Source organism: Sciurus carolinensis, chromosome 2 (genome assembly GCF_902686445.1).
Source record: "Sciurus carolinensis chromosome 2, mSciCar1.2, whole genome shotgun sequence".
Taxonomy (NCBI): Eukaryota; Metazoa; Chordata; class Mammalia; order Rodentia; family Sciuridae; genus Sciurus; species Sciurus carolinensis.
In genome coordinates this window covers 58,920,591-58,943,798 of record NC_062214.1, presented here as the reverse complement: position 1 = coordinate 58,943,798, position 23,208 = coordinate 58,920,591, and the positions used below count along the sequence as shown (strand labels likewise).

Here is a 23,208-nt window from a genome sequence, read left to right as displayed (position 1 = left end):
TGCCACAGTAGATGAGTGATGTGAGAAAGGGAGCAACCTTAGTTTGCTTTGTCCTTTACTAGGGGTCAATCCTGGTAGCTCTGGAAAAAGCAGAATTTTGGAATCCCCTTTCTAATATACTTTCTATTTCTGTGAAAATAATAGCTTAACAAAAAATGTGCTCGTGGCCAGTTTTATTTCTGACATTAATAAATTATTTACTATCCTTTCTCCTTACATGCTACCAAAAATTCTGTTGTATCCATTTTTTCCCCTTGAATCATCTACAAACCAAGCTCTTTTTAGGCAGAAGGGCCTAGAGATAGAGTGGATTGCACTTGGGATTCTTCTATCATGTTGGGCTAGTAACCAAAGAAGCAGGGGCACTATGTGAGGTACAGGAGAGTGGACCAGCCCCTGGGTTAGACTGGAGGGAGGGATGCATGATGAGATGCACCAGAGCTCAAGAAGAATACAGTCTCTACTTTGTAGGCAACAGTTTATTTATTCTAAGTGCTTAAGAGTTTTTCCTCTCATTCTTTCCCTGCACATTGATGTTCATTCTTGAGTACCTCACTTTAGACACTTAAAGATTCCAGCAGTAAATTGTGCCATTAGAATATGTTCCCCTCCTCAAAGAGATGTTACTGTTGTGCATTTGAAAAACAAAATAGGCCTTTAATCTAACATCTTGTTTTGTGTGCTGAACTTTGTAGTAGAAACCAGGGATATCACCCACAATGGGTGAATAAGATATACTCTATCCATCGAGAAACATCATTGGGACAAACAAACAAAAAATGAGCCAGGATTTGACACATGGGTTATGAGAACCCACAGAAGGGATTATCTTTTGTTTAAGCCTATCTACAACATGTCCCTTCTTCTCTTTAGTTCTGGTGGCATTATACTATTGGATATTAAGTGGAATTTTACTGAAATGTTTCACTCAAGTGATTTTACCTGTTGACAGTTTTGCTTTCTTTTAAATAGGGAGTTAGTCTTTTCATTCCAGTTTCAGAAAGTGATGCACATGTAATGATTGTTTTACCATGGAACAGTTCCTGTTCCTGTTACCCATGTATACAACACAATAGGCTGTGTTCCTTCCTAGGAGTCATTAGATTTCCCTAATGGGATGATGGAAAAGAGGGAAATAGAGCTATAGCCTTCCTCTCTCATTAGTGCTGAAACCTGGAGCTGAGTCTGCTTCACATCAAGCTAAATGGATTGCTTTTCTCCTTGTCTAAAACTGTTCTTTCTTCCTTGAGTCAGTAAAAGGATTTTAGTCTTGGCTTTCTTGACATATAATTTTACTGCAGTTGCTGTTGCAGCTGAACCCATTAAAAGGAATACCTATAAACTGCAAAGAAATACTGTTTCTAGATTGGCATATAATGTAATGTGGACAGTACTCCTAGGGTTGCTCCTTAGGTAAAAGATTGTGTACTGTAGGCTTTGAGAAGAGTTTGTCATTGATACACCCTAACCTACTCCTGCAGCCTCCCAGGCCTCTGTGAAGCCATTGAAGGTTTTTAAGAGATGCTGTCAGTGGTACATACAAATGATAGCTGTCTGCTGCTTAGTGTCATGGTTGCAGTATATCTCTACCTATTCACTTAGGTTTTGGCCTTACACTGGGAGGTACTGTACTTCTAGTTGTCACTGGACCTGGAGGAGGAGGAGGCTGGGAAACTCATCAGTGCCTCACAACACTAAGTTTTCTTTGTATGATTTCTGATGGGAACAGACTGCAATGGCATGGCTCCTTGAGAAGGAGCAGGGCTTAAATAAAAACAAAGTAATACCTGCCATTTTATGAATATGTTCTGCTCTTTTTTTAATTTTAGACTCACCTATTGGCTATCTAATATCAGCCATCTGTTAGCAGACGAACATGAAGGGTGTTTCAGGAAATGTGACTGATGTGGAAAGTTGCCTTGATCCTTACATTTTAAAGACTAGTTAGTGGGATCTTGGAGCTGGCAGGAAGGAGGTAGCAAAAAGGAAAGGGAAGACAAAAGAGCTTTTTCATAGGGGAGTTAGGAAAGCAGAAGGATTACTAAATATGTCTCTTTACAGCATCTGAGATTGACCAAGCTCCGAAGGTATAATATGGCAACAGCTGTGAAGAAGATTCAAGTTGTGTAACATTTGTAGCGGTGGGTCGTTCCATAAACCTCTTAGAGTTTATGGTGGCTACCTATAATGGGCACAGTGGGAAGAGGTGACTTTTTAAAAGAAGAAAGGACTTGCTGACTCTTCTCCCCCATAAGCATTTTATCCCATAACAAACTAATGTAGCCAATTGCACAGCCTAAGTAAGTAAAAAGTGGGAATTGTCAAAATGTTTTTAAAAACTAGGCTCCTACTTTGAGAAATTTCAACAGCTGTCACTAAGTAGAGGATCTGCTAGGCCATCTTTAACTTAGTAGGACTTTAAATACTGGCATCCATTTTCACAAAACAAATGTTCCTTTTGAAAGCTTTTAAATAAATAGTAATGAGCAGTTGACAGATTTATACAATTTTAAATTTAATAAGGTAGCCTTTTAGACGAAAGGAATGTGTATATAGGAGAGTGTGAGTTTATGTATGTGTGTATTCCCCCTCAAAAAGTATATATTGTTCTTATACCACAAAGAGAATTCAGTTTTAGCAGGAAGAGAAAACTTTTTGAAAAGTCTTTTCATGTTTTTACTTTGCATTACTTTGCATTTTGGCTTGTGCTTCCTCATAGGTTACCTTCCCCATGAATGTAAGACCGTCTTATTAAATTAGGACATTTTCACTCTATGGACACTTTGACTAGTGAATTTCCCCACCCTCTGGTATTGAGGATCAGGATACTAGGGCCTTGTGCATGCTAAGTGGGCCCTCTACCACCTGGCTACATCCTCAGCCCTTTTTGATTTTTGTTTTGAGACAGGGTCTCACTGAGTTGCCCAGACTGGCTTCCAACTTGTGATCCTTCTACCTTAGCCCCCTAAGTAGCTGGCATTAACAGCTGTGAGCTGCTGTCTCTGGCTACAAGTGATTCTTTTTGGAATGATGATTTTCATATAGTCAGAGATTAAATCTTTTTTTGGAGGGGAGGGGGCAATAAATTGTTTGTTAGAGACTAGGACTACCAAAGAAGTCTGCTTTCTGTTCAGTGTTTTAGTTGATGGAGAAAATACTTTACATTTGTCTTCCTGTATTTTTCCTCCCACTTCCAGCCTAAGTTCTTCCTACCCTTGACACCTCCTCCGATGAAATGACAAATGTCAAGCTCTCTTCTGGAGCATACCATTTGAGAATTACATTTGGGAATTACTGAGCTGTACTCTCACAACATCTGATAGTTGTCTGGCAGGATCAGGGGAAGAGCTTATTACCAGGGAGGGTCTCTTGTTCATTCATTACCTGTTGTTGAATAAGGAGGCAAGATGGCAGGCTGCAGGAAGAGCTCCATAATTCTATACTCCTATACTCCTGTTTTTAATATCCCTTGCAGTTAGGTGAGTCTGTGTGATTAGTTATGGCCAGTGGACTTGGAGGAAAAGTGTGATGTCTGGGCTGGGACAGCAAAAATCCCATGTCCTTTTTTCTGCTTGTGCTTCTCCTTTATGTATGTCTGTTGGATGTGTCTCTCCACTCATATGTAGAACCCTAAAAGCAGGTTATGAATGCGGTGAAATGATTTGTCTCATCTCAAGGAGGACTGGTTAACTAAACATCTTAGGTTTACATGGAAATAGATTTACACAGAAACCATAACACATACTGGATCTATAATTCACACCTTTTGCAACCCCAGAAATTTGATCTGTCTGCGCCTGATCCCAGTTGCCCCTGGGATCACCTACTGCCTTGCTGTGTCCTGGGAGTCCCAGTCCCATCTGGTCCCAAGGTTAAATCTTAAAAGCTGTAACTTCTACTTGGAGGTCTTTGTTGTAGTATATTTCTACAATAGCTGTGCATTTGGCTGACTTCTTAAAAGCTGAACAAATTTTGTCTTTGATGGCTTAGGATTGTCATGTTATCATTAAAGGTATTGTTAACTGTTATAATAAAGATGCTTAACAGTTGGCATTGTTCCTACTAGTAGTACAGGAACATTCATTAATGAATCACTCATGTCAGTTTACCTGTTGATTCTTTGCTCTGGTCTCTCAAAATTGGAATGAGACATTGAGCCCTGTGGTCACTTAGTAAGTGCCTTTCAACTAAATTTATTAGCACATAGGTTATTGAAACAGTCTTTTCCTAAACAACTTATTCACCCTTAGGAAACCATTTGAGCTTTGCATTCTCACTATAGTTCCTCTTAATTCAGCTTCATTCAAAATTCTGTAAAATTGTTTGGACCTCACTTTATAATTAAAGGCATTGGCTTTCATATAGGCTCTTAAGCTACATTAACTCTCATCCTAGAGTCCTTCCAAATAAATTTTTTTTACTTTGAGATAGTTGTCAAATTTAATGTATTATTTCAAACAGCTAATTTGGAGGATTCATACCCTCATCTTTTCTCACCCTGAGTTCTTTGGTTTTCTTACTACTAAGTCTCTTTCTACCTTATAACCCAGCAGTTCTCATACATATTCTTCAGTCTCCAGATTGCTTTATGCTTCTAAAATTTTTAAGAACCCCAAAGAACCTTTGTTTGTGTGAATTATATTTCTAAATGTTAATTTAAACAAAATTTAAAATATTTATTTATACTAATTAATAATAATTCACTCATTTCTTAACATAAGAAACTTTTTTTTTTTATGAAAATATGTTTATTGAATGTGTTGTGTTGTCCTGGGCTGCCCTCTTTACTCTCTGAGACTTCCCATTTTGCTCTTCTTCCCAACACTGGAGCATAGGTCCAGTGGAGTTGTGATGACTCTCATGTCCCACTCTGTACTGCACTGGGTACTCCTCTGCCTCTTGATTCAGTCATATTTTCATCCATACTGACCCATCACATTGGCTCACACAGTGATATCACCACATTTGATGTTTGATGAGTGTCTTGAAAGAAACAGGAATACAGGGATTTCAGCAAGACTGATCTCTAAATTAGTTGACCATTTTCTATTAAGTAGTTCTTCATATACACTATATGCAAATATATATTTACTTCATCCTTTTATTAGTAAATTTTTCTCCTTTAGGACTCTGGTAACCTTATATAGTTGCTATTCTTTTAAAATCCTCATTCCATAGCAGATATATTTGAAGCTTTAAATTTTGTTAGTTGAGGTTAAAATCTTACCTAATTACTGTGGCAGGAGTTGGAGCTAAAAGATCAAGTGGAGAATGGAAAGTTCCTTGTTGAAATGTATTAATATGTGTATTTAGGATTGAAACAAGAGGGTGGTTCATCTTTCTGTCTATGTAGAATTTGGATAATTGCCTTTATAGTGAAATAGAGCAGGTCAAAAACCTTTTCAGATTTATCAGTGTATGAGAGTTGGAGGCACAGAACCTTTGGACCCAGGAAAACTTGTTTGAAAGAAAGATGATGATAAGCCAATTAAATAATGCCATGCTCTTTTTAATACAACTAATGTTTATTATAACATCTTTGTAGAGGAAGGAGAAAGAGAGAGATTAACAATAGTTTTATAGAAGAAAATTTAGAGGAACAATGCAAAGACCTTATTTGTCCTGCTCCCACTGGGTGCTCAAGGGGTTGCTTTGAAAGTACTGCATGTTCTTTAATCCTCTTGGGTTACGTCATTTGCTAGATATGTTGTCCTTGACATATCACACAACCAGTCAATGCTATAGAATCTTCTGAGCCATTAAATATACATACATATCCCATTATATTTGGAGAAATTACCAAAATGGTTCCATGAAACTTGATCTTGAATAATTGGTCATTTTGGGCAGAGTGTAATTAAAGTTTTACTGAGAATAGTGGCTTTCTTTTTGCAAGTTGTATATTAAAAGCATTCACATTAATTCTACAAGGAGACATTCACATATTTGGAAAGGCACTAGGATATCAGTCTATTAATAATTATGAACAAATAAAATATTCTAAAAATAGTATGTGTTTAGTCAGGCAAATTGCCAGAATAAATGACCTTCATAACCCACAGAAAATATAGATGAAGTTTATATTTTAAAAACTCATTTATTCTCAAACTTATTAAGATGTATACATTATATAACTTTTTGTATGTCAGTCATATCTCAATAAAGTGGCTTAAATGTTTTTTTTAAAAAAAGTGTTCAGAGTAAGCAGAGAATTTCTTCCATTTACTGATTAATTTTGGGTAGGATCATTTCTTGATAAGTTCTAATGCCATTCGTTCATAGTAGCAGAGTAGATGCCCCCTTTTTTTTTAGTCTATCCGAATCAGAAGTCCATAGGTATGTGGGTTTTTTTAATAAAGGAGTTTGTGAATCTGGATTGCCTGCACCGATATCAGTCTGCCGCTTGGAATGGACTTTCTACCAGAAAGGCTGTCTTTAGACACAGAGATGGATATAGTTCCCCTTTAACCACCGCTTCATGTCCCTTGGCTCCATTTACCTGAGATCAGCTATAAGTCTGAAAGTATTAAATGGAAAATTGAAGAAATAAACAGTTCATAAATTTTAAATGTGTGTGCTGTATTGAATACCCAGATGAAATCTCACGCCATCTTGCCTCATCCTACTGAAGACATAAACATTCCTTTGTCTGGTGCATCCACACTGTATATGCTACCTATTACTCATTTAGTAACCATCTTGGTTATCAGATCAGCTGTCATGGTATTGCAGAACTTGAGTTTGAGTGACACTTATTTACTTAGTAATGGCCCTAAATTACAAGAGTAGTAGTGCCAAGGAGGCTCAAGGGCATAAAACATGTAAGGGCAGTTTAACTCTGATACCATGTGGTGATGATGCAAGGCATATAGGAAAGAAAAAAAGTGCATTTTGGATTCCATACTATTTGTGGTTTCAGGCATTTACTGGGGATCTTGGAACATATACCTCCCAGATAAAGGGAGACTACTGTATTTATTCATACAGGTACCATTTGTGTTGAATGCTAAATAGGTCATGTCTTATTCCACCAGGCTTGTACAACAGGCACTCATTACTGTGATTATGGATGGGTGAATGCTAATATAATTCTAATTGAATCAAAGGAAAGACAGGCCAGTTTTTTGACTAAGGTGTTCAGTGGATGCGTCATGGATGTGATAGCATTTGAGGAGGTCTTAAAGATGCCTTTTTTTGGGTTTTGCATAAAGAGGGAAGGAGTGGTGAGAACAGCCAGAAAGTAGTCACCATGTTAGACTTTGTTCCCAGAGACCCTCCTTTAAAGCCAAATGCTCTTTGTTCCCATGGTTCACACTGGTAGCTCAGCCTTCTGGGTAAGGGTTATTTCAGGAACATTTAAGTTTAGTCAAAATTAGGCACTTGTCAGTTGGCCAAGAAAAATCTATAAATATCTGTCTTTTCATACTTCTTTCCCTTTGCCTCAGATGAAGAGGCTTCCCCCACCCCCTTTTCCCTAAGACTTAACTCTTCCTATGTTCTCAGTCCTATTCTGACTTTTAAGGAATTGCCTCATTAAGCACCATGGCATTCAGATACCCTTAACTGCTTTAGTCATAGTTTCTGGATTAGTTAGTAATAATCAAGAATTTTTCCTTCTCTCTGCTTTCCTGTTCCCTGGTACAAAATATATTCAGAGGCAACATGATGGTCTAATTCAAAGCCAAGTTTTGTTTTTTTTTTTTTTTCAGTTCTGAATTTAGTCAGAATTTACCGTAATCACCTGGTTTTATCTTATATGCACCCTTGCACCCTTACAGGCTGACTTAAACATTTTTAATAAGGTTAAAGTATAATGAATCTCATGAAGCAAACATTCCATAGCAACTAATAAGCCACAAACACTGTATTCTTATGTTCATTCCTCATAACAACCCTTTTCTTTTACTATTTGCTTTATTTTTTATCCCCATTTTACAGGTGTGAAACTGAGGAATAGAAAGGTTATATAACTTGCTCAAAGCAGTCTGGCTCCAGAGTTCAAGCTCTTAACTGTTGTGTTAGATTAATAAACTCATTAAGCTGCTCAGTCATCCCTTCACTTCCTTTTCATGTTTACTATATAAGACATCTCCGCATGTATGCATTTAAGTAATAGAGCATGTCCTTCCATTTAAGCATATTTTGTGAAGAAATTCTCACAATTTTGTCTAAGGTGAACAAGAGTTACACTACACTTTTTTAAAAAAAATTGCAGAATATTAAAATATCTCTTCTGTTTGAATAAATTATTAAATATAAGCTACAAATAACAGTCTATGAAATTAGCAGAACCAAGTTTATTGCTTTGGGAATAAGCAAATGCCATCCCAAACTAACCTGACAGTAGTGTTGAAAAGTGGACTTTTTCAAGAAAGAGATTCTCCTTTTTTCTTTGCTTTTGTCTTTTAGATAAAGGAGCAAGTTGTACCTCTATTTTTGTGGGGGGAAAGCATGACTGTACAGTGGTATGTGTTTGCCTGGAGGGATGAGGAAAGTCTTCCATGGGAAGCTGACTCATTGTTTGGCTTATTTGACTGAATGACTATGCTAGAGCTATTCTTTTTTGCTGTGAAGAGAAAAATACAAAGAATAGGTAATTTCCTAAAGTAGTACATTTTCATTTTTTATTGAATTCAGATTTTTCCTAAGGTTATAGTTATTTTGAATAGTCTTCATGTCTGGCCAGGATTTTTATCCTTTAAATTCAGAACCTTTTTTTTTTTTTATAAGACTGTTCACCTTTTATTTTATTTTATTTTATTTATTTAAGTACTGGAGGTCAAACCCAGGAAGCTTAACCACTGACACATATCCCCACCCCATTTTTATATTTTATTTTGAGACAGAGTTTCACTAGGTTGCTTAGGGACTTGTTAAATTGCTGAGGCTTGACTTTGAACTTTGCAATCCTCCTACCTCTGCCTCCTGAGCGTCTGGGATTACAGGCTTGAGCCACTGTGCCCAGCTTACAATACTCACTTTTTATGTATGTTAACATTGAAGTTTTTTTCTCTCTCTTATTTAATAACTAAATTTGGTCAGCCATTGGGTGTGACTGTTGTAGTGAATGAAGATATAATCTGCTAGTAATCTGGCCTGGGGATGTCTTACACTGTTTGGGTGACTCTGAGAGAAAAGTTAAAGAAATGACTGTTACTTTTAAGGAGTTCATCTTTTACTTAGTTGGATCAACATACAGCAGTGATAAACAGTACAGGGCAGAACACCATAAAGTCAGTGCTTCAGAGTCCAGGCACCAGAGTTATACAAAGGAGAGTTATAATGAGGGCTGATATAGGTAGGGAGAGCTAAATAAGCAAAGTGGTATTTGAAAGGTGAGTTTCAGCTAAAATAGACAAGGTAAGGAATTCCACAAACCAGAGTTATGTGAGCCAGGAGAATTAAAGTAGAAATTAATTTTGGAAGCTTAGATACATGAACCATACTAGAAAATGAGATTGGATAAGGATCACGAAGCAGGATAAAATTCAGAAAAGGGAGATTAGACTGGATAAAGCTAAAAATTTTTATATCTTCATCCTGAATTACAAAACAAACCATAATACTTCTGCTCAGATGTGTTTACTAGCTCCCACTTGCCTCTGCATAGGTATAAAACTCTTCAACAGGGCATCATGTGCTTCTGTAACCTAACTGTTAATGTTTTTCCAGTCTAATGTCAGCATGTCTTATCCAAGCCCAATGCGTGTAACTAGACATCTTGCTATTCCTTTGTCATGCCTACATTCATTAGCTTTAGAACCTTCACTCATGTTCTTGATATGTGTCTGCCTTCTTCCTCCCATTTTCTCTTTCACTCTCTTTATGTCAATCTTTTTTTGGGGGGGCGGGGAGACACCAAAGATTGAACCCAGTGGTGCTTAACCACTGAGCCACATCTCCAGCCCTTTTTATGTTTTTTTTATTTTGCAGCAGGGTCTTGCTAAATTGCTGAGGCTGACTTTGAACTTGAGATCCTCTTGCCTCAGCCTCCCAAGCTGCTGGGATTACAGGCCTTCCCCCCACCCTCCACCAGCTTAATTATCATCTTTAATGATACTTCTTTTCCTGATTGTTTTAGCCAAAGATCTTCATTTATTTCGCTGAAATTCTGCATTTTATCTGTACTCTGTACCCTTGATGTCCTGTATTTGCCCCCACCATGTTTTTCTTGGGGACCTAGAATTTCTCATGCATGCTTATATCTCATGACACCTTATGGGAGCAACTTACCTACGGGAGACACTTAAATATTTGTTGAATTGATAAATACATTTGGCTGATAATCATTAATTTGCTACTAATGAACCATCACATCCTGGTGATGACAAAATCCATTTAGGAAATTCTGGTCAGTAAATGTTAGCATTGATTTCCTTTACCTCATTGCCTTTATTTTATAGAATCAAGTTTATTATTTTCATAGACAGTCATATGGAAATGGAATTTCTTGTTGGTTTCTTCATTCTTTTTTCATTTCATTGCCAAATATTTCTCCTCTAGCTAGTATGAACTTATTCCCAGCCAGGATGTGCACCTCCGGGGTTCTCTTTTGGTCTCTGTGGCAGGTGTTTTGAATAGAATTGGAAGCATATGAAAGGACAATCATACATCTTGCATAGAGATCACTTCGTGTTAATGGCTCTTTTTCTCAGTTAGTGCTTAATTGAATTCTTAGCTGTACAGTATTTATTACCAGGTTAGCCACTTGATAGCAACCATTATATAAGGATTCACTGAAGGTACTTTCTCTAAAGAAAAGAAATCCTAAGAGAAAACCAGAAAGAAATGAGTATACGCTCAGAGACAGAACTTAATTTTTCACCTATGAAATGGTAGAATATTTAAATCTTGTGTTGAACATCCTATAACTACACCAGAACTATCGTCACCAAGGTCTGTGAGATGTTTGCATAGCAAAATACATCTTTTATTTGCTTGATCTTTTCATAGCATTTGGAACTGTTTACCATTTTTTATTTGAAATACTTTCTTTTAGTTTCTTTAATAGTACATGTATATATTGATTTCTAAATCTGTTTGCCTAATTTCCCATCCCTTCTCCTGAGTTCCTGTAACAGTAATTCTACTGCTGATCAGAGTTCCACTGGTATTCTATGAGATGACTCAGATTCACCATGTCCAAAACTGAACTAATCTCATGTTGCCACCTACTTCTCCATTTCACCTTTTAACTAGTTGCCCAGGCCAGAAACCTAGTCAGCTGTGACACTTCTTTTCTTCATCCTCTTACCCCAGTGCCTTATACCTTGATAAGGTTATTAAATGTCTTTAGATGCTCAGTTTCTTTCTAGATCTCCACTCTCATCACCTGAATTCAAGCTACTGTCATTTCTCATCCAATTTCTGTAACAGCTTTGTAATTGGTGACTGCTTCTAGTTTGTATATGTTTATACAAGCCATTTGGGTGGGGAAATAGCAAAATGATATGAATTATTTGAATTGGCTATTTGATAGTATGGTTAACATGTTTAAGAGTAAAAAGTGAGCTGGGCACGGTGGTGTACAGCTGTAATCCCAGCCATTCTGGAGGCTGAGGCAGGAGAATTGCAAATTCAAAGCCAGCCTCAGCAACTTAGGTACCAAGCAACTTAGCAAGACCCTGTCTCAAAATAAAACATACAAAAAAGGGCTGGGGTTGTGTCTCAGTGATTAAGCAACCCTGGGTTCAATCTGCAGTACCAATAGATAGATAGATAGATAGATAGATAGATAGATAGATAGATAGATAGGAAAAACAGAGAGCATGTCCTCCTTACCACTAATGCCTGGAGCAGGGAGGATGCTATTATTTATGGTTATTTTACTCAAAAGTTTGCACCTAACAGGTTTCATGAAGTTAGTAAGAACTCTGCATATGAAATCTTGTGTACTTTATGAAGAAAAAAATTAGAGTAGCTTTTGTTCTTAATTTGTCAGTTTTAGGCTGTCTTATATGATGCTCTTGAGATTATGAAAAAAATGCTGCTAGAAGATTAAAAAATAACAGTAAATATGATTTATAGTAAATCAGATATGGCAGTCTTTGGAATCTGGTTTCAGGTACAATTCATGACTGCAGAGAGAAATGGCTATCCAACAGTACACAGCGTGCAAGTGTTTCATTTTCCTTTTTGATAGGATTATTAGACAGATCGAATAAGATAATGCCATAAATCTAGTATGTATTAATTTCAGCAAGAAATTTATATTAAATTTTACCCTATTTCATAGAAGATGAGGAAATGTGACTCAGGTTTTAGTTAGTTTTGTGTCTGATGAAACAGCACTTTCTCAGGATTGCTGAGAGATGTATTGCTGTCCTTCCAGGGGAAGCTTTTAGTGACAGTGTCTGGGTTTCATTGTTAGGCTTGCTTTTCAAGATTCTAGATGAAATGGTTTGAAGAACAACTGTTGTTTCATTGATAGAATGTAGATACAAGATAGTCTTTGTAGGATAAAAAGAGAATAAGTGTGAAAGGATATAGAGAATTTTGCAACAAAACCACAAGGTTTTAGTATGGTGGAGATCTGCTTTGAAAAAAGTCAAACTGAAAAAAAAGATAAAGGAAGTAAGCTTATTTTATAATAAGCTATCCTTCTAGTGATTGAGATACTTATGTTGAAAACCAATTTGATCTTAATTATCTGGTGTAAGCCATTTTGGAGGATTTTGTCTTGAGCTTCCGTATTACAAGATGGACCGTCAATAAATAGTGCTCCACCAAGTATCCTATTGCCAGAGGTTTGAACAACTGTGGGCATCTTGATCCAAAAGATTATCTTTGAGGAGGGTGATGAGTCATGATGGGTTTCTTCAACTATTTGAACTTCCACCATAAGAAATAACTAATGTTTGTCTCAAAAAGAAAAACTAGAATCAATATACCCTTTCATTCTTTAGAACACCTGAATGACAATGGACATCATCCAGAGATCTTTTAGTCCGTTTTAGTTGTGTTCATTCTGACTTTTGTAAGATATTACTACAGTGAGAAACTTAAAAAAACTACAATATATTAAAATATTTATAAAGAAATTGAGTCTGTTTAATGCAATGACATACTTTATGCTTTGAGGAATCATTTGTCTTTTTATTTTAAAAATGACATCTTTTCCTGTCCTTTGGCATTTATGTAAAATCAAATACAGGACTATTGATGGTGAGTAATGAGCTCTAAGCTTTCTTTCCCCAAATTTTATCTTAGGCTTTCTCCATTTTAGTTTTATTTCTTTTAATTTGAGGCATTTCTCAAGTCACAAAATAAGATATGTAGTTGAAAGCAAGATTGACCAAATTTAATGCAAACTCATTAGTTTTGTGACTTTGTACAACTGATTTAAACTTTGGATGCTTCTTTTCTTCGGTTGTAAAGTAGTACTAACTCTTGTTGTTTTGATGATGATGATCATGGTGGTGGTGGTTGAGACCCTGGTCTCATTGCCCAGACTGACCTTGAACTCCTGGACTTGAAATTTCCCTGCTTCAGCCTCCCAAGTAACTGGTTCTACAGGTGCATGCCACTACACCTGACTACTTTATAGCTCTTTATGAGGAATAAATAAAATTGTCAGAAATACTGGATGGCTCACTATTTTTAAGTTAATGAGATCATAGAATAATGAAAACTGTCAACTGTGGTAAAACCTTTCCTTTCTTTCCATTTCATGTGAAGAGTAGAAGTGGAAGACATGCAAGAAGAATGGTTTTTACAGCATGTCATCTTTAAATTTTGAGAGAATGTCTTAATTCCTTTGAATCCACTTACATCCATGTGAGCTGTACGAGTGATAAAGATTTCTTAGTATCAGACTGACAGTATATAATATAAGAGCAAGAAGGAACTTCAGATAAGATCCAGCATTGAACCCCTCTCATTTTTTCAATCTAGAAATCTAAGTCTAGAGAGTTAATCTGTATCCTAAGTTACTCAGAGAATTAATGAACTCTTCTTAGATAGTACTTAGGAAAACAAAGAACCCTTGATTTTCACTTTAGTATCTTGTATTTCCTGAAGAGACTAAATAGATTATTTGTGACTCATTAAACCAGTCCCCAGTCAAATACTACTACTCCTTTGTTCGTTTTGGAGTGTCCTCACACCACCCTCTTACCAGCCTGTGGTGTTCTGTCTGGGTGTTCAGCATGTCCACTAGGTGGTGTCCTAACTCAGAAGCTTTGCTGTGGGACTCCAGAAGGACCTCTCTGCCCTAACTAGAACTAAAAGGACCCACAGTGTTGACCCATTACAAATGTTGAACAGTTTGACTAAGGTATTATTAGATCTTGTAGTTTAAATAAGTAAAGATAAAATTTAATTCATGATCAGAATGCTCTAGTTACATTAAGATGTATAAAATACTTTTAAACTTTGTTTCCTGGCATGTTTAAGAATGTATGTTGAGCTGTATGTGGTGACACACTTCTGTAATTCCAGCAGTTCAGGAGGCTGAGGCAGGAGGATCTTGGGTGCAAAGCCACCCTCAGCAACAGCAAGGCACTAAACAACTTAGTGAGACCCTGTCTCTAAATAAAATACAATAATAGAGCTGGGGATGTGGTTCAGTGGTCTAGTGCCCTTGAGTTCAATCCACAGTACTCACCCCTGCTAAAAAAAAAAAAAAAAGAATGTATGTGGAGGCTGTGGTGTGAGACAGTGTAGTTGCTTCTTGAACTTGGTAACACCCTGTTGTGGAGGGAAGGTGGGATAGTAGGCACAGAAAGGGAGATAGAATTAATATTGTAAATAACTACTATTACAAGTTCCCAAAATTAAAGCAAAGAGGAAATATACACAAAACCTCCTTTAAGTTTGTAACTCTCAGCTCTGGTTTAGATATGAAATGATTGGTTGCTGGTTTTTAAAATCCTAACGGAATAACTGTTCAGTGGTTCCAGATGTTTTTCATAAAAACTTGGAATTGTCACATCAGCAGCAAAAGCACAGAATCTTTCTTCTGTTGGAGAATGCTGAACAGATCCAGAGGGGAAAGCAAAACAGACACCCCTACCCACCCCCTTAGCAATTTTTCCCCACCCAGAGTATTTGTTCTCCAAGAAGGAACAGAAAATGTAAGAACAATGTTTTTGTGTTCAGAAAAGATAGAAAATCTAGATTTATATCCTATACCACAAAGCCTACAGATAGAAGTAAAACAAGGTTAAGTTATATGTCACAAATAGTAATCAGGGCTATTTCAGAAAATTATATTATTTTGAAACAAGTTTCTCCCAGTTACATAAACTTCCTGAGGACAGAAACCTTGTTATATATTTCTTTTGTTTGCTTCTACTGCAAGGCAGAAAATATCTGTTAAATTGGTAGATTGTCTACATTTAAGTCATTAGTTAGGCTTGGAATAGGAAGGCTTAATGATGATTAAAGTATCTCTGATCCCTAGAGAGATGCCTGGGAACCTTGGAAACAGGAAACATTTGATTCTCATTAAAACAGAAGGGAGTGGCAGCAAGGAACAAACCATATTGAGGACAGAGGGGAGGCAGCTTTGTTTCATATGAAGAGATGAGAGAGTTCTAAATTATAGCTTAGTGAAAGTTGTTACAGAAAAGATAATAAATAATTAGTTTTTCTATACACTAAAGCCTACAAGGCCTTTCAATCTTGCTGTGGATCACACATCTTGAAAGTATTTCTAAATCCCTGACCAGATTCCCATACTTTTAGTAAACCTGAGCCAGAATTTTATTTACAACTTTTTAATCTCTCTAATTGTCTTGTTTCTGCTACTTTGTAGCGTCATCTCTACTGAAAAGCAGCATCTGTTTCATTGTACATATTGATAACATTATAGAGCCAATGCTCACTAGGGGCTCTGGAAAAGTCTACCTTCATGCCTGCCATGTGCTAGGGTAGGATGGGAGAGAGAAAAGGCTTGGAGTTTGGATGTAACTGAAATTGTGGTGTGTTAACAGATTCAAACAATCCTTGCATTCTTAGCTGGGTTTTTCTTATTTCTCTCATTTAAGCTAGTTAGTGATTTAAATGTCTGGCCTGAGGACCTGGTGACTTATCAGATCTTCTGTACCCCTTTTATAGTTCCTAAAAAACCTTTTCACCAACTTTGAAGTATTGACCGAAATTAGGATGTTAAATCTCTTTTATTCCTTTCTGTCATAGTATTTGAAGTCCTGTGTTTACTCTGTCCAAGTATAAGGACTGGTCTGGCCAACTCAAAGAAAAAGTGCCTGTCAGTTCCTCCTGGGAAGAGAAAAATCCTCCTTTTTCTGGATTTTTCTCCGGCTTTCCTTTTCTTTCTCTACTCCTTTTTGGTTTTTTATTTTATTTTTCTTCACTCTGTTCCGCTTCCTTCATTTTCCTCCCAACCCATTTATAATCCAATCCAAGTAAGAGAATGCCTGAAGTAAGTACATTTTATAATAGGTCTGCCCTTGAGGATGTTGGATTAGGGCAACAGCTAGAAAGGTCTGGAATAGTAGGAAAGCAAGCAAATGAAGTAACAGCCATATTCAAGATCCAGTTAATATGAATGAGAGACCGAATGGCAAGGAAGTCCCAGGCAGGTGACTTTCTTGGTCACAAAAATGTTAAGACACACAAAACCCATTCACTCAATTCCTTTTCTCTTTAATTTTCTTTAAAGCCCCTGGGTCATCCATTCCCTGACACACCCACCCAAAGCTTAACTCTTTTTTTTTTTTTAAACCCAGACTGGAGATTGAACCCATGGGTGTTTTACCACTGAGCTACATTGCCAACCCATTTGTTCTAAGACAGGGTCTCACCAAATTGGTGAAGCTAGCCTTGAACTTGGGATCATCCTGTCTCTGCCTCAGAGCTTAACTTTTTGATTTTTAAACTTTACCAGACATTTTTAAGCCACTTCTGGATCCTGGAGACATAACTCTGAAATATTTGGCTAACATTTTTTTCTCATATTAAATCATTGCTTTGCATTTGGCAGGGAGGTACTGTGTATACTTTGGTAGTTTGAATTTTCTGTACTTCCTGGAATAGATAAGTCTGTTGTATAGGCTTGTGGTGTTTAGGATGATAGCCCTCCTTCTTTCCTTTATTAGCATACTACCCTGACGTCAAAGAACTCCAGTCTAATCTTACAGTGCCTGACAGCCATTTTCATAGGGGTTGGTGTAAGAAGGAGGAACAGAAGGAAGTGGATTGGAAAAGGGAGCTTTGTTTTTCTCCTCTTCGTCTGTGGATGAATCATGTTCCCACCACTGCAATTAGATTTTCAAACCTCCAAGGCTGTGAGTGCAGAGCTGAAAGGGCAAGTAGTGACATTCTTGAGAGAGAAGTTAAAAAAAAAAAAAAGTAGGGGAGGAGACAGGCAGGGAAGGGCTGGCGCTGGAGGGAGGAAGAAGGGAGGGGGTATTGCAGGAGGAGCCTTCTTCTTTTTTCCCTTCTGCTCTGCTGTCCTCAGTTATTTTCATCTTAAATCAAGAGCAAAATCCTACTACTGCTTTGGTGAATCAGAGACAAACTCTAAAGATTTGAAAAACATCTGCTTTGAAGAATATCTCTTAGCTTTTCCCCCTGTAAGGAAAAATTGGTTTTTCTCGTCTCTGTTGTTTTAAGGAAGAACAATTTAATGAATTTTCCAAAGTCATCCCTTTGAAATAGAGTTCCTTTTCTTTTTTTTCTTTTTCTCTCTTTTTGGCAAAGTGCATACTGGATTTTTATTACCTGTTTTTGGTTTTTTTCCCCACGTATGTCAGCCGTTATGCTCAGACAGTTCATTCTCAGTTTTTCTACCGGACTTATTCCCCATGATGGAGATGGTGTGTGCCTCTCTTTCAGTCAACAACTGCACAATTGGGATCTTGAGGCATTTATTGCTTATATCATGAATTATAAATTCATCATCTCAGAGCTCTGAGGTTGCCAGAAAGTTCTTACTCATTTCAAGGAATTGGATTTTGCTTGGCTTCTTTTTAATTCATTTTCCACCCTTTGAGAGTATATAGAGGTGTCTGGACAACTGAGATCTCCCATCCACCGTGAGAAATTTGGAACTTTGGACTTGTGTGAGCATACTGGTCCCCCAGTTAACAGTGGATATACTTTCCTGCTTTCCTGTGTTTTGTTCTTCTGCATCTGAGCAAAAATGTATGAGCGACACAAGAGGCGTTACAGCCTGTGTGATATCTCCAAAGTGGACAGGACTGTAGATGTGGTGTTGCTGAAGGTAAGAGGGGCAATGCCTCATGCATTATGAAGCTTTCCAGGGTATTTTCTCTCTTTTAGTCCAGTAGTAGTATCTCTGGACTTTCCACATTGGGAGGAATGCTAAGAAAGCCTGTGCCAACAGGTGAAGTTAGAAGGGTGAGTTTGAGATTCTTAAAGGAGTGTCTGAACAGAAATAGGGGTGTTCACAAATTGCCATTGAAACACTTTAGAAATGTTAAGTTTACTTGCTTTACAGTGGGTTCCTATGTTTAGGAGAACCTTGTACAATGGAAAATCACTGAGTGAGAAATTCACCCTCCGAGTTGCTCTTTCCAGGGATGTGTCTTTCCTTCTGTCTCTGTCATTCCTCCTAAGTTTCTTTCTCTGTCAGTCTCTCTCACTCTGCCTCCATCTCTTGGTCTCTTTGTCTTTCTGTTGTTTGTTCAGGTCTTTTCTGTCTTGCTTTCATTTCTTTAGGGGAAAGATAGACACGTTAATTTTTTTCAGAAGTGTCTTAAGTTGATCTATTTATTAAGTGGTGAAGCTGCCCTTCTGGCTTGATTTGACTGATTCTCACATGTAGCTTCTCATTCTTGTTGATAGGTGTATTTGCCTTCTCAACATTATGTGAATGTCTAAGCAGGATGGGAATGGAGACTCTGGATAGCTAATTACTCACAGAAGGCATCCTTAAATCTAAAATTAGTAACGGACTCCTCTAACTGGTAAGATGGAGCCTGGGAATGTTGGACAACTCAAGGAGCACTTTTTGAAAGTTTAGTGGTTTTCTGGCAAAGGCAGGGGAAATTGGAAGCCAACCAATTGCTTCACAGATGCCCAAAGGACCTCAGTATCTGAACTTGTGAGAGTGTGAATGAGAGGGAGTGATTTTAGACAAAGTAGTATGACCAAGGAATGTATTTGGAAAGCTAGACACAGAAGCCATTGAAATACCTTATTAGGAGAGGCACCAGGTAGAGGAGGTGTGATTTGTGGTGGAGTGTTGACAGTGTCCCTGCATAATCATTTTTGGGTGGTGGGGTGGTAGTTTGACTTGTGAAGCATAGGCTGATAGCTTATTGGTAACTTGTTATTTTGAACTTGTTCCAAGATACCATGTTTTAATTTCTCTGAAATGTGATTTCCTATGATAGAGCACATGTTTTAAAAGTTTCGTTCTCATATATGTATTTAGGAGAGTTTAATTTTTAGAACCTTTATTTGCATAGTGCTTTATGATTTTATTGGAGCAGAAGGGAAAGAAAGAAAAATCTCTTTCTGTGTGTCACAAGGGAATTGTATATTCAAAATAATGCTAAAATATATAGTTTTCTAGTCTAGCTTAGAATGCCAGCCTTTATGAGTGGAACTGAATCAATATAAGCTCAGTGACCTCAGAGAGGCTATTTTATATTTTAATAAAGTTCTTTCATATACAGTATTTCACAAGGTACGTATTTGCCAGGCAGTGACTTTTACCTCATTTTCATATGAAGAACTTGATTAGCAAAGACATTTTTTTTCAAGGCTATAGATTATAAATGTTTGTATTCTTTTATTTGTGCCATATTTCATTGCAAAATAAAAGAGTCTCAGTAGAGAAAATTGCACTTCAAAGAAAATAGTCATTTTTTTTTTAATGAAAGTTATTTATTACAAATAGGTAAACTCTAGGAGTCCTGAAAACACCTCACTTCCAGTTTGAAATGATATGAAGACTTTTGGTGTTAGTTGCTTTGAAGATAAGACGGCATCATTGAGAGCTACATATTTAAAAAAAAAAAATGTTAAGTACCTATTCCATGGAGACATGGTGCTAAATCCAGGGGGCACATTATTTATCATCTTACTACTTACAGACAGTAAATTAGGGGGGGAAAAAGTACAAACCATTCTAAGTGATTTGACAGAAGTGAGTAGGGTGCTGTGTTGGGATGAATAGGAAGAATTAGATAGAACAGTCGTTAGCTAGAGGGCCTTCTTTCTAAGGTGCTGACATTTAAAAAGCTGATCTTCAGAGGATGAAAATACACCCACTATGTCAAGAGAAGTTATACTAGAAAGAACCAATAGCAGATAGAGTTGCTGAGGAAGAAAAGAACTGACAGAACTATCATGATGGACGGGAGCATGCTGAGAAACAAGTAGTGAACAGTGTGAGAAGAGCCCTAGGTGGGCCTGGAAAAACAGAGCCTTGACAGCCACAGCAAGGATACTGTACTTCCCAGGGTGCTGTTATGGTAGTCTAGGCACTATCACATGGTTTTGTGGTCCACATTGCAAAGAAGGGAACTGGATATGAGATACAGACATTGAATGTTTACTTTCCCAATCTTTGTCTCATTTTACATACACAAAATCAGATTTCGATAGCCAGTAATTTTCATATATAATCAGTGAAAGGATATAACCCCAGATAAGACGTTTTCAAAGTCCATGCTTTTTCTCGCTAACCTAGGCATCTTGAGTTGAGCAATTCCTTTTACTACACAAGTGTGTATACCAACTTTTATTTATATATACATATGTTTTATTTTTATATCATAGACTTTTTTTATATTGGAAGAAGTCTTAGGAGTTTTACCTTGATCACTTCTCTCCTATTGTGGGAATTCCTTTTATGACACTTTTAGACAACGTGACAAGAATTAAGTTCATTTTGTCACATTTAGCAGGATTTCCCCATAATTAATATATTCCTTCCTTATCATTCATTAGTGTTTCCAATTAATTTTACAGAATAATTTTGAATTTCAGTGTCTTCTGTCAGTGTTTAAAAAATAAGTATGTTGGGAGCATGTGCCAGTTAAATTTACAAGTGATCATGTTCATGTTTTCACTCCACTCTTATATGTAGAAATTTACTTTTTTGTAAAAAGGACTTTGTCATTTTTCATCTGTTCATTAATATACCTAAGCACTCAGAACATCTCTGAATTCATATTAAAAGCTCAGTAAATACTTGTTGATTGAGTACATTAATATTTTAAGATTTTAAAGTATGAATTCATGAGCCTCATTTACATAGATTGTGTTTAATGTACTGATAAGTTTAACATATGAACACAGAAAAAATATGCCAAGGAATCACAAGGTTCAAATTGTGAGGCTTTCACTTTGGTATTTCATATTTACAACTCTGTCCCCTCCCATTGACATCCTAATACTTCACTGTTAATTAGCTTCAGAATCCTCATTCTTTGTTATGTACTCATACTTTCTTTGGCTTACTCTGGATTGTGATCTGCTTCCTTTGTCAGTTCTGTATAGTTAGTTTCATGGAAGCTCTTCTGCATCCAGCTTTCTTCTGAGATTTCCCTGAAGCTGGGTGCATTGGTCTTCGTGCTCACATGAGCTTGCTGTTGCATCATCATTGGCCACCATCATTGCCATAGTCTTTGCTCCTTTCCAAGAAATTTTTATAAGGAATAAAACTTCAGTAGATACTGTTCCATGGTCATCTACCCCTCTGTCCCTCAGTCCAGTTACCACATATATATTCCTCTTCCTTATACATGACAGTCCCTTGGTTCCTCTTTCTTGATGCATACTTTTGACTTCTATAAGTGACTGATAACTATGAATCATAAACTAAAAAGAAATATGGAAGAATTTTAATAGTTGGCATGGGCCCTTTAGTACCAACATGTCCAGTTTTCTTGACATCCTTCAAAAATCTAGAACTGATTCACCTATCAGTGACTGATGAGAGCTTTGCATAGCTAAATTTCAGCTCCTGATGAGCATTCTTGGAAGACATCAAAACTCAGAAACTTACTGAAAAACTGGCATACCGAAAGGAGGGAGGTCAACAATGCATGACTAAATTTGTTACTCTAGAATTTACAGTGATGTTAGCCAGGCCTACTTCTGTTTTCCTAATTTCCTAACTTTGGGTACCTAGAAAAAACTGACTACTAATAGTAACAGTTCTTCATGTTATTAATGATTTATCCACAGCATGTTTTGTAACTAGTAAATCAGAGTGTTACCTGGATGGTTGAAAGATTTGCAACAGTGTTGTGTACATCAAAAGAAAATATTTGCAGAGGAGCATAATCCCCTCCCCATCTGTGGTACTTGGGCAGGCAACACAATCTCATTAGCTAAAGCTCAGAAGGAATAGTTTGTCTCTAACTTCATTTCCCACAGAAATATATATCCTTTAAAAGTTGGTCTCCACTTTGCAGCAAAACAAAAGGACATTAGGGGGCTAAGGGTCGAAGGCAGCTACACATATATACTTGGTTGTAGTCTGATTCCCCTGAAAAGACTTTGTCTCAAGTGTTGACTTCCATCCAGATGGTGGGTTTTTACTTCCCTTTTGTTCAGCCTTGTAACTTTGCCTGGATCTCTTGAGACAGTTGGAGAGGAAGTAGGTACCAGCAGTGGCTGGGAAGGCTGGGTGTAACCATGAGCTGTATTATTAGGATGTTCAGATATAAACAGTAGCAGAATCACTGCCAGAAACAAAAGACATTTCCCTCTTCTGAAAATACGTATTGCTCTATTTTCAGACTGTTGGGAACACATCATGGGTGTAGTTTAGGTCATTATAAGAGGTCCTTCCATAGCAGGAATGAAAAAGTTACCCGGATAGGTGTGGCATTTCTTCTGAAGTTACTTTTATCGTTTCATGTTCCCTATACACTGTACCTCACTAGAACTTCGGAAGTTCTGCTTGTCAGGGCAGTACTGTGGGCAAAGAAAAACAGTGACTTAGTTTGTTTTTTAGCTAAAGAATCATAATTGTGATCAGGGCCAAAAATGTGTTTTGTTGACCTCTCTTTTCAAATAATGTAGATAAATTAATATTTAAAATCTGTTTTCCACATTTCCAGCTATTTTAACTCTTCTTCTGTTCTTCCTGTTCAGTCAGTTGCCAGTCAGTTTGGAATCATAACTCATGATTCCAAAGGGCAAAATTTGGAGTAGGGGGCACTCATCATCATCATATAACTTTCTTTTTTTTTTTTCTCTTAAAACCCAAATTGTTAGCAGTGCCAGCTCTGATGTTTCTTCCTTTTCCGCTTCCTAATT

The 23,208-nt window shown here is 37.1% G+C and overlaps 1 protein-coding gene across 11 annotated transcripts in view; it reads left to right on the top strand.

Annotated features, from left to right (window-relative positions):
- Akap13 (A-kinase anchoring protein 13) overlaps nt 1-23,208 on the top strand; it is a 358,212-nt gene that overhangs the window by 212,746 nt on the left and 122,258 nt on the right. The window contains exon 1 of one of the 11 annotated variants that reach the window (XM_047540462.1): nt 17,456-18,187. The exons of the other annotated variants lie outside the window; for them this stretch is intronic. Within the exon in view, the coding sequence (XP_047396418.1) occupies nt 18,107-18,187 (81 nt within the window). The 5' untranslated portion in view covers nt 17,456-18,106. Of the gene's footprint in view, nt 1-17,455; nt 18,188-23,208 lie in introns of those variants that run through there. 11 annotated transcript variants of the gene reach the window in all.